The sequence below is a fragment of the Salvelinus namaycush genome, chromosome 19 (genome assembly GCF_016432855.1).
Source record: "Salvelinus namaycush isolate Seneca chromosome 19, SaNama_1.0, whole genome shotgun sequence".
NCBI classification, from domain to species: domain Eukaryota; kingdom Metazoa; phylum Chordata; class Actinopteri; order Salmoniformes; family Salmonidae; genus Salvelinus; species Salvelinus namaycush.
In genome coordinates, this window is record NC_052325.1 from 26,502,553 (window position 1) to 26,515,163 (window position 12,611).

General features: G+C 42.6%; 1 protein-coding gene across 1 annotated transcript; it reads right to left on the reverse strand.

Annotated features, from left to right (window-relative positions):
• Positions 1-4,835: 4,835 nt before the first annotated feature.
• LOC120063777 (stress-associated endoplasmic reticulum protein 2) lies at positions 4,836-12,186 on the reverse strand. The gene is made up of 3 exons (XM_039014072.1): positions 12,026-12,186; positions 5,502-5,574; positions 4,836-5,297 (listed from the first exon to the last, which is right to left on the reverse strand). The coding sequence occupies exons 1-3, from the start codon at positions 12,107-12,109 to the stop codon at positions 5,257-5,259; spliced, it is 198 nt and encodes a 65-aa protein (XP_038870000.1). The 5' UTR covers positions 12,110-12,186; the 3' UTR covers positions 4,836-5,256.
• Positions 12,187-12,611: the final 425 nt, after the last annotated feature.

Sequence of the window (12,611 nt, forward strand, 5' to 3'; positions counted from 1 at the left end):
GTTATTATCTGAACCATTCTGACATCGGATCGTCATCCTAATGTACCCGGAACAGAAAGTTATATTTTTGTCAATGGCTTTATATAGTGGAGGGAGAGGGGTGTGTCTGAAAAGTTTATTACCCATGTCTCTTCACAGGGCCGGGCCACTGGTTGAGCAGAGGCCCAAACTTATGAAAACCCAAATCTCTCATTTGGAAGCTAAAATTACATTTCATCTCTTCACAAATAATTTCATATTCAAACATTTGAATTAAACAACAATTCCATGTGAATCCGATACCTCTGATGTTTAGACTTTCCACAGTAGAGTTTATGTCATTCTATCATTGATGAGAATGTGTCAGAGGGCAACCGAACTGACATAATATACCTTAAGTACCACCGCATATGTTCAGTTGGTCGGATTACCAGAATATCGTTCATTTCCCCCCAACTTCTGATGTTCCCAGAATCTCTATGTTAACCAAGGGGTTTTCTTATGTCACATCAGTAGGGAAGAGGAACGGGGGAGGGGGGAAAGAGGTATTTATGACTGTCATAAACCTACCCCCAGGCCAACGTCATGACAGTGCGGATCCCAGCCTATGGAATAAAAGTGGGGCTTTTATTGCTCAATCTAATTCATGCTGATAAAATAAATGAATCCATAGGCCTAATGGACACATACTCAAAATTGCACACTTTTTATAGACTTAAAGGGGCAATCTGTAGTTGCTACATCCATTTTTGGACTTATAAATTATATATATATCCATTGATTCTTGAAGAATATAATTTATAAATGCATCATGCTTAGTTGAACTGTCACACTCCACGAGAACCCAAAATATAACCTTGTTTTTCTCCAATGTTTGTAAACATTGTAAATGTAAACAAACACTGTGTAGCATAACATGGTTAAAACAATCATTTTGATATCATGGATGGTCAGTCCTTGCATCCATAGCTCTGTCTATTAATCTGAGAGTGGTTACATTTCTCCAGGGCCATCCCTCAGAGGCGGGATGCCCATTTTGTTATTGCTCCATCTGGATTTGCCCTTTAAATAGCTGCATATTATCAAGATATCAAAGTGTCACCAACAAAAAGGTCAACAATAGGCCTATAGCAAATGCAGCATATGTCATTCATTTTTCACATGTAAAATCATTATTTCACATATAAAATTTCCGTAGTGCTCAGCGCATGCCATTCCATAAGCGCAGCATTTATTTTTGAACTCTAAGCAATGAGCCCAATCAGTCCTCTATGACAACAAAATCATAAACAAGAGTAGAGCTGGCTAATAAGTCCTTCGTTTTGGGGTTATGCTCAGGTAAAATAATTTGGCCTATCTATGCTTCCATATTCCAAATCCTAGTCTTGAAGATCTTAGGTTTTTATTGTAAAGATATCATTTAATCGTATTATTATATGTAGTAGAAAGCGATGGGTTAGAAGAAGTCTATATAACCAACCCATAAATTAAAATGTATCATCCATATATGGCCAGCTATGTAAACTTTAACATTGATTTATCCTGCAATAGATGTTGTTCACTTGGTAACATACATATTTGTCTTCTTCTAGTGCTTCTTATGTGGAAAGTAATCTAAAAGTAACTAAATGTAATCAGATTGTTACTGATTTTGGGTAATCCAAATGCTACGTTACTGATTACAATTTTGTACAGGTAACTAGTAACTGTAACGGATTACATTTAGAAAGTAACCTACCCAACCCTGCCAAAGTCACACCAACTTTTCCACGGTCGCACACCAGCCTGGTTGAAGCTAATTGGCGAAATGATTTGGTTAACTATTCCCAGCTGCGAACACACACAAGACACCCGCATCAAACCACACCCCGAAACTAACTCGTGTTTGAATTCAGTCATGGCCACTAGCATGAACCAAATCTAAAACGAGGCCAAATCAGGAAGTCACCCTTTAACCATTATGGAGGGAAAATGTAAAACTGGCCTTAGATCAGTGTCTGGACTAGAGCAACATCATCCTACTGTACACTGAAGAAAGAATATATGAAACAGACTGCTGCACTGCCTGTATACTGCGAGCTATTGGTTGAGCTCTTCCTTGCTTCCTGCTTTTCACCAGGGTCGGCCTTAGCTAGCAGCTGCATAGATTACATGGTCCACAAATCACCCCAACTTCCGAACAACTGGGAATGAAAAGCGCCTTGCTCAGGCTGATGATTCATGTGAACAAACAGCGATTGTATAACTCCACACCTCACTGAACAGCATTCCATTCAAATGAAGATCTGCCACCTGCCTTGAAGTAGGATGGTTTGGGGAGACCAATTGTGTAAAGTACTTAAGTAAAAATACTTTAAAGTACTACTTAAGTAGATTTTTGGGGTATCTGTACTTTACTATTTATATTTTTCACAACTTTTAATTTTACTTCACTACATTCCTAAAGACAATAATGTACTTTTTACTCCATTCATTTTCCCTGACATCCAAAAGTACTAGTTACATTTTTAATGCTTATCAGGACAGGAAAATGGTCCAATTCACACAATTATCAAGAGGACATCCCTGGTCATCGCTACTGCCTCTGATCTGGTGGACTCACTAAACACAAACGCTTCCTTTGTAAATTATGTCTGAGTGTTGGCGTGTGCCCCTGGCTATCCGTAATTTTTTTTTAAATTAAAAGATAATTGTGCAGTCTGGCTTGCTTGATATAAGGAATTTAAAATGACCTATACTTTTACCTTTGATACTTAAGTATATTTTAGCAATGACATAAACTTACGTATCAAAAGTAAATGTAATTGCTAAAATATACTTAAGTATCAAAAACCAAATACTTCAAAACTTTTATTCAAGTAATATTTTACTTCGGTGACTCACTTTTACTTGAGTTGTTTTTATTAAGGTATCTGTACTTTTACTCAAGTATGACAATTCGGTACTTTTTCCACCCCAGAAGGAGACATAAGGTTGAGAAGCTGAGTAATAAGACATACCCGTTTCATACAGATACTGTATGTTAGTTGGAGAAAGGGCATGACATTAGAATCCTGGTAATTAGTCATGGTAATTTAGCACCTGGAATTTAGACACCTGCATTCCGCAAGGGTGTGGTTCCATGATGATAAGTTACAGTGCATTCGGAAAGTATTCAGACACCTTGACTTTTTCCACATTTTGTTACGTTACAGCCTTATTCTAAAATGGTTTCAATTGTTGTTTTCCCCCCTCATAAATCTACACATGATACCCCATAATGACAAAGCAAAAACGGGTTTTTAGACATTTTAGCAAATGTATTAATACAAAACTGAAATATCACATTTACATTAAGTAAAGTAGACCCTTTACTCAGTACTTTGTTGACGCACCTTTGGCAGCAATTATAGCCTAGAGTCTAATTGCGTATGATGCTAGAAGCATGGCACACCTGTATTTGGGGAGATTCTCCCATTCTTCTCTGCAGATCCTCTCAAGCTCTGTCAGGTTGGATGAGGAGCGTCGCTGCACAGCTATATTCAGGTCTCTCCAGAGATGTTCAATTGGGTTCAAGTCTGGGCTCTGGCTGGGCCACTAAAGGACATTAAGAGACTTGTTCCAAAGCCTCTCCTGCGTTGTCTTAGCTGTGTGCTTAGGGTCGTTGTCCTGTACGAAGGTGAACCTTCATCCCAGTCTGAGGTCCTGAGCGCTCTGGAGCAGGTTTTCATCAAGGATCTCTTTGCACTTTGCTCCGTTAATCTTTCCCTCAATCCTGACTAGTCTCCCAGTCCCTGAAAAACATCCCCACAGCATGATGCTGCCACCACCATGCTTCACCGAAGGGATGATGCCAGGTTTCCTCCAGACGTGACGCTTGGCATTAAGGCCAAAGAGTTCAATCTTGGTTTTATCAGACCAGAGAATCTTGTTTCTCATGGTCTGAGTCCTTTAGGTGCCATTTGGCAAACTAAGTGGGTTTTCATGTGCCTTTTACTGAGGAATGGCTTCTGTCTGGCCACTCTACCATAAAGGCCTGATTGGTGAAGTGCTGCAGAGATGGTTGTCTTTCTGGAAGGTTCTCCCATTTCCACAGTGGAACTCTGGAGGTCTGTCAGGGTGACCATCAGGTTCTTGGTCATCTCCCTGCCCAAGGCCCTTCTCCCCCGATTGCTCAGTTTGGCCAGGTGGCCAGCTCTAGGAAGAGTCTTGATAGTTCCAAACTTCTTCCATTTAGAGACCACTGTGTTCTTGGGGACCTTCAATGCTGCAGAAATTTTCCGGCACCCTTCCCCAGATCTGTGCCTCGACACAATCCTGTCTCAGAGCTCTACGGACAATTCCTTCGATCTCATGGCTTGGTTTTTGCTCTGACATGCACTGTCAACTGTGTGACCTTATATAGACAGGTGTGTGCCCTTCCAAATAATGTCCAATCAATTGAATTTACCACAGGTTGACTCCAATCAAGTTGTAGAAACATCTCATGGATGATCAATGGAAACAGGATGCATTTGCGCTCAATTTCGAGTCTCATAGTAAAGGGTCTGAATACTTTTGTAAATAAGGTATTTCTGTTTTTTATTTGAATTAAAACCAATTTTCGCTTTGTCATTATGGGGTATTATGTGTAGATTGCTGAGGATAAAAAAAAAAATCAATTTTAGAATAAGGCTGTAACGTAACAATGTGGAAAAAGTCGAGGGGTCTGAATACTTTCCGATTGCACTGTATATAACACACGTACTGTACACACACCAGGAAACAAATAGCTAGGAATCCCCAAATTAACCACACTGTAAATAGGCTTAATTTGCGGACAACATGCACTGGGATAGGAGCAGCCAAAGTGGAACTGAAACCAGACATTTCCCAAACAAAGTCACATTTATTTAAAAAAAGGTTCTCACGCAACACAGATAAATATAGAAACACAGCAGTATGGCACATTGTCAGCAGCCAGTCACATCTTGGACTGCACACACTCTCTCACACACACATACACTCACACATATGAGCAGTTAGAAGACACACTGTACAAGGTTCATCCAGCCAGTTGTTGTGGTTCAAACTGTCAGTAGAAAAGCTTTCATCTTCCTGCCCTGGAACTCTGTAAACGTGATCGAGGACGGCAGGGGCAAAAGGGGGTGGTCCATTCCTCTCCCAGGCCTTCCCTGATGGACAAAGAGCTGTCCTGAGTCAGGCCTCCTGGAGGTGTTAGGGACGTAGGGTGGCGAGCAGCCCCAGGTCTGGTGAAGGGGTGTGAGGGGGAAAGGGGAGTCTGGTGGGGCCTCTGGATCACATTCCCATCCTGATGCTCTGGATGATCTGAAAAATGGCTGAGAGAGAAAGTGGCTGTTGTTACACAGAACAACATCCAGTCAGGTGAAGTCACTGAGAAGAAAACTGAAGAGACCCTGAAATCTGGTTAGTTCCCTATGTGAGTAATATCAAGGCTAATGTGAAACAGAAAGTTGAACTCCTGATTGAATGAATGAGTTTCCACAGCTCTCTCATACATCTCCACAGAATCTGGGCATTACCTGATCCACAGACGACGAAGACGAACAGAGCCAGGAGCCACGGCCCCACGGGATACTTCTCCTCCTGAGGTCGCTGAGAGGCAGTGGGGAGAGAAAACAACAATGTTCAACCACTGAGACATATAGGTCAAATGTCATTAAAACTTCACTATGTGATATGTGTTGTCTTTGGTGCTGAGCGATTAGTGCCATTTGAGGTCGGTTCAGTTTAGATTATTGCAAATTAGCACGGTTTTTCGATTTGTTTCAATAATTGTTTTAAACATTAAATGCATTATGTGGGTTGAATGCTGTAACAACACAGAATAAAACTATTAATAAAAGTCCATGACGGTAGAGTAGGGTATTCATTTATTAATCCCAACTTGGGAAATTGTTTTATCACAGCATGCATCATCAATAACTTACAAGGACAGGACACGTAACAATGACGGACACATAAAAAAACACATTGACACATGAAGGTATATGCACCTCAGTATCTGTAAAATAATAAAGTCCATTTCAAGTGCTGTTTTCTATCTTACTCAGGAGGAAAAACAAGCAAACACACCGCTCACAATAGGAAGACATCAAACTGTTAATCAATTACACTCGTTATAAAGCCTCATGGCTGTGGGTAAAAATGGCCATCTTAACCTCTGTGGAACTTCTGGGCAGGATGAACCTGCTACTGAAGCTTATCCTGTGTTGCGTTACGAGTGCTGTGGAGTGGGTGTGTGTCATTAGACTGCTGTGGAGTGGGTGTGTGTCATTAGACTGCTGTGGAGTGGGTGTGTGTCATTAGACTGCTGTGGAGTGGGTGTGTGTCATTAGAGTGCTGTGGAGTGGGTGTGTGTCATTAGAGTGCTGTGGAGTGGGTGTGTGTCATTAGACTGCTGTGGAGTGGGTGTGTGTCATTAGACTGCTGTGGAGTGGGTGTGTGTCATTAGACTGCTGTGGAGTGGGTGTGTGTCATTAGACTGCTGTGGAGTGGGTGTGTGTCATTAGACTGCTGTGGAGTGGGTGTGTGTCATTAGAGTGCTGTGGAGTGGGTGTGTGTCATTAGACTGCTGTGGAGTGGGTGTGTGTCATTAGACTGCTGTGGAGTGGGTGTGTGTCATTAGACTGCTGTGGAGTGGGTGTGTGTCATTAGACTGCTGTGGAGTGGGTGTGTGTCATTAGACTGCTGTGGAGTGGGTGTGTGTCATTAGAGTGCTGTGGAGTGGGTGTGTCATTAGACTGCTGTGGAGTGGGTGTGTGTCATTAGACTGCTGTGGAGTGGGTGTGTGTCATTAGAGTGCTGTGGAGTGGGTGTGTGTCATTAGAGTGCTGTGGAGTGGGTGTGTCATTAGACTGCTGTGGAGTGGGTGTGTGTCATTAGACTGCTGTGGAGTGGGTGTGTGTCATTAGAGTGCTGTGGAGTGGGTGTGTGTCATTAGACTGCTGTGGAGTGGGTGTGTGTCATTAGAGTGCTATGGAGTGGGTGTGTGTCATTAGAGTGCTATGGAGTGGGTGTGTGTCATTAGAGTGCTGTGGAGTGGGTGTGTGTCATTAGACTGCTGTGGAGTGGGTGTGTGTCATTAGACTGCTGTGGAGTGGGTGTGTGTCATTAGACTGCTGTGGAGTGGGTGTGTGTCATTAGACTGCTGTGGAGTGGGTGTGTGTCATTAGACTGCTGTGGAGTGGGTGTGTCATTAGACTGCTGTGGAGTGGGTGTGTGTCATTAGAGTGCTGTGGAGTGGGTGTGTGTCATTAGAGTGCTGTGGAGTGGGTGTGTGTCATTAGACTGCTGTGGAGTGGGTGTGTGTCATTAGACTGCTGTGGAGTGGGTGTGTGTCATTAGACTGCTGTGGAGTGGGTGTGTGTCATTAGACTGCTGTGGAGTGGGTGTGTGTCATTAGAGTACTGTGGAGTGGGTGTGTGTCATTAGACTGCTGTGGAGTGGGTGTGTGTCATTAGACTGCTGTGGAGTGGGTGTGTGTCATTAGACTGCTGTGGAGTGGGTGTGTGTCATTAGACTGCTGTGGAGTGGGTGTGTGTCATTAGAGTGCTGTGGAGTGGGTGTGTGTCATTAGAGTGCTGTGGAGTGGGTGTGTCATTAGACTGCTGTGGAGTGGGTGTGTGTCATTAGACTGCTGTGGAGTGGGTGTGTGTCATTAGAGTGCTGTGGAGTGGGTGTGTGTCATTAGAGTGCTATGGAGTGGGTGTGTGTCATTAGAGTGCTATGGAGTGGGTGTGTGTCATTAGACTGCTGTGGAGTGGGTGTGTGTCATTAGACTGCTGTGGAGTGGGTGTGTGTCATTAGACTGCTGTGGAGTGGGTGTGTGTCATTAGACTGCTGTGGAGTGGGTGTGTGTCATTGTCCATGATCATGTGTGTTTTTACTTGCAGCCTTTTTATGGACATGTCCTGCATTGATTCCAGGCTGCAGCAAATTGTAGCACTGGCTTTCTTGATGATTTTGTCAAGCTTGTTTAAGTCCTCCTTGGCTAAATTTCCTTTCCAGCACACAATGGAATAGCTCACTACACTCGCGACAACACTGCTGTAGAAAATCTGACCATTACTCCTTGTCACTTATTGACCATCAGTTATTCACATTACTTTGAAAAAATATTTATGTTGTGTTCTATTACATGTGTTTTATTTGATGACTTTATTATTTAATTCCAAGTCATCATCTCATCTCTATAGAGAGGCTGCCTACGCTGTCTGACAAAATCACTATTTTAGGAGTTATTCGAAGTAAATAAGGCATACTTTTATGACGGCTGAATACCAACTATCAATCACTTAGATCATGTATTTTCAGGTAGACGCCTCGCAAAACAACAGCTCTCAATCCCACTTTCTTCTATCTCCTCTCCCTCCGTGTCTTCCCCACACTAACCGAATGTAGCAGGCATAAAAGAAACACATGGGACGCGTTCGATAGCTTCTAAACTGTGGCGTATCATGGGTAAATTGTGACAGACTGACTAATCTACAAATAATATTGAGTAGTTATTTACGATGCAAGGTGATTTGTAGATCAATCAGTCTCAATTCGCCTTTAAAGTCGGCTGCAATGATGAACTCGCCCACAGACTGGCCAGTAGGCGCGCAATGGATTATGGTCATTGTAGTTAATTACCACGTTTTCTGTGCTAAACTATGTAGAATATTGGCCTGTTGGAAACTACAATTCAGTTGGGCATGATCTGATTTATCTCTAGAGAAACTGTGCAATGTGCACATTGCGCTCATAGAAAAAATAAAATAAAAATGGAATTCAAATAATTGAACCTACGTCAGTCAATTAGTTGTTTAATTAGTTGTTTAAAAACCCCAAAATGTTGGTTAATGTTGGCCACACACACCAAACACAAGGTCGGACATAAGGTTAAAGTTAGTATGACGATCAAGGCCAGACGTTGTTTAAGGGCGGTCAAATCATGGCAGAATATGGCCCTGCAGGAAACAGAACTTGGTGGAGGAAGACCAACCAGGTTGAACAAACATCCAAGGGAGGAAGGTTCTTACAATGTTATTATCTCTAGACTTACATCAAGAGCAAGTGCTGAATAGGGCAAGTTTCCGACCAGGTTATAAACCCTGCACTCATCACTGTGTAGGTGTTTTTTACACAGTCACACCAGAATAGGCCTGAGTGGATCTAATAATAATCTGAGTTATGCAGAGTTAGCATGGCTGTCTAGACCTGTAGCACATGACTCGCCAACATAAACTATTACAAGGTCTGGTCTGGATGATGTCATACAGTTGGACAGCACTCATGTGCTTTGTGATGGTGGTGAGGTATTATTGTGGATGACACAATAGCTATCTAGAATATACAGTGTAAACCCCAGGTATTCCTTCATTCTAATACACACAATGACAACAATCTGTATCCCACAGTGAGCCAGCTATTCCATACAGTGTCACCTTACACAATGCAGTCATGTTGACGGCAGGTAAAGATTTCTGGTATAGTTTCCTAATTCAATGTTGACAGAAGAAAAGCAGGTATCTCAAGGAGCACCAATAGAACAAATCAGCCAGCCTTAAAAGGAATGTTAGAGGGTGGATAGATTGGGAACCAAATACTGTAACTTTATATTCAGCAGTTATGACAATTAGGGATGCACGATATATCCCACGATATATGGCCCAATGTCTAGTTTAACGCAGATCTGCAAAACCGATGTCAAAGCAAACGTGCATACCTCTATAACGTAGGTAGATGATGTAATGACGCCACGAAAAATACAGCGCTACACAGAACAAAAGCAGAAAAATACTAGGCGCACACTTCCAACAACTTAACAAGTTCAAGTCCAGCAGTCATTTGAAAGAGTAAGAACATTTCAGCGAGACAACTCAAAGGCGAAATCCACTAACGCCAAGATAATGGAATTCATTGCCCTTGACAATCAACCGTCCTCTGTCGTGGATGATGCTGGCTTTTGCCGACTGGTCGATCCCCGGCATACACTATTTTTCAGATGTTGCCCTACCGGAGTTACACAGTATTGTTGAAACGTACATCTATGAGCTACTTGCTATGGGCGTAACTGTTATTAGCTTCACGACTGACATTTGGACCAGCGATGTCAGCCCCATGAGCATGCTGAGTCTGACATCGCAGTGGGTCGACGAGGATTTCATACTGAGGAAAGCCATATTGCATGCTCAAGAATGTGCTGGTTCTCATACCGCTGCTGCCATTTCAGTGGCATTTGAGAACATGTTTGAAACTTGGAAACATGAACACACTCCTAGCGCCATTCGAACAACTGACTGGAGAAATAAGCTAATCAACTACGTCTGCAGCAGACCTGATATCCTCTGTCATGGCATTGAAACACCTGCTCAACAAAACTGCAGACAGACCGTGGGGTTAAAACATACAAAAGTACTTGAGGCTGTGAACAAGCGATTCGGTGGCATTCTCTCTGAGCCTCTTTACTGTGTCGCCACCATGCTGGATGCTAGGTACAAGGACCGCTACTTCGATGCAGACAAGAAACAGGGTTTACGTGAAATGTTACATACACAGCTGGACAAGATGGAAACAGACACGGTGACAGTGCGCACCGAGGAAGAGAGGCCACAGACAGACAGAGCTGAAACTTCACTGCTTGACATTTATGATGAAATCCTGGTTGAGAATGAAACGACTGAACAAATGAACAACGAAACAGCAAGTAAGTGAAATAAATAGGTTTTGATGATGTTTTACTGGTAATGGGGACATACGTAAATGACAACAAAATAACTTTTTTGTCGGTGTGGTGTGTGTGTGGGTGTGTGCGTAACCTTTATTTAACTAGGCAAGTCAGTTAAGAACAAATTCTTATTTACAATGAAGGCCTACCCCGGCCAAACCCAGACAAAGTTGGGCCAAATGTGCGCCGCCCTATGGGACTCCCAATCACGGCCAGATGTGATACAGCCTGGATTTGAACCAGGGACTGTAGGCTCTTGCACTGAGATGCAGTGCCTTATTCCGCTGCGTCCATGTGTGTGTTAACTATTTAACTGTACTAGAATGCTTAAAAGGCCACTAAAATTTTCAATGTCGGGTATCGATATCAGGGTTTTTTTGTCAAGGAAAATATCGGACATCGGTATCAGCCAAAAATGTCCTATCGGTGCATCCCTAATGACAACGTAATAAAATGACTCACACCTCCCATTTCCCTAAGGCTATAGGCTATTACAGCACACAATTTAACAAGTGTACAGTATCTCTATCTAAACTAATACAGGACAGTGTAACCTATTCATATCAGGAAGGGAAACCTACATTCCAGGGTTACATAATAATCAGTATCACTATCTGTCATATATCCTTTGTGTGTGCCCGTATGTATGTATGTATGTATGTATGTATGTATGTATGTATGTATGTATGTGTGTGTGTGTGTCTGTGTGTGTGTGTGTGTGTGTCTGTGGGGGGGACCTGGTCAGGATACAGATGGACCATAGAGTTCATCAACAACCTCAGGCTCTCTTTATGGACTGAACATCCAGATGATGACACCATCCATATTGACAATCTAGACGGTTATCTACGTGGCATTGATTTCGCAGAAATTATTGATCAGGAGAATCCCGGGCTGTAAACCGTGTGGCAAACCTCCGGTTTGAGCATGAAGACCACCAGACCATAAAGGAAACATACAGCCATCAATGATCAACAAACCAACACGTTAACCTATGGCCCATGAATAACAATACATGGAGAAGGGCTTAAACTCACGTTTATTGGGCCCTGTGGTTTGTGATTGATCAGAACCATTTAAAATTAGTCATATGAAATACAACATGCCGAGTCTAATGTGACGAGAGACATGAGCGGCGTTATCGATAGCCAATTTGAGCCATAACATAACATCAGATACACAATTAATAATTTATCATTATGAAATGGATGGGTCACATTTATTGAAATGATGCCATTCTAAGTGACGATGAACTGAATCGGTGTCATCATGCTTGCACCCCCTTCGTCTGACGACGGAACCCACACAGCCTGAAGAAAAGCGGCGCCTCACCAGGGTCTTTGCAACGTTGCCTCTCTGCGTGATGTTTTTGCTGTGCTTTTCGTTTGCCATACGGATCCTTTGTTTTGCTACCATCTTCTGAGAATGTTATATTGATGTAAAAGTATTATATACCGGCGTTATTTTGATGCAGTGATGATGAAGCCACGAGACCTCACTTCTCTCTGTCTGCACCTGCTGACGTGCGCGTGGACGGAAGTGCGCTTCCATGGAGCTGGGCGCGCGCGCGCTGCTAAACTATTTTTTTTCTGCCTCACCTCTCAAGCTAATCAGCCATTTAGTCAAACTATTTATTGTTGAAAAATGTAATGGATTAATAGTTTTGCCATTTGCCAGAGAAAAACACGTTTAACTGTCAGATTTGACGGCTATCCTCATCAGTTTGTTATGGACTCGAGGCTCACCTTACGGCTATCCTCATCGCAGTTGTCACCAATGCACAATCAGTGGTCTATTAAGTTCTTCTACCTTTCTCAGACAGAAGCTGTTGTCAGGGCCTTGCCTTTGAGCTGCACATGCCTGGGGTGTCTGGAGAAAGAGCATCATGTGTTTATTTGACAAACCTTACATACAGTAC

Bases quoted from the DNA above. Each gene is read 5' to 3' on its own strand.
- LOC120063777 (XM_039014072.1), bottom strand. From the start codon at position 12,109: ATGGTAGCAAAACAAAGGATCCGTATGGCAAACGAAAAGCACAGCAAA. The intron at 5,575-12,025 runs GTGAGGCGCCGC...ACTGCCTCTCAG, and splicing joins GCAACGTTGCAAAGACCCTG to CGACCTCAGGAGGAGAAGTA. The intron at 5,298-5,501 runs GTAATGCCCAGA...TTTCTCTCTCAG, and splicing joins CTTCGTCGTCTGTGGATCAG to CCATTTTTCAGATCATCCAG.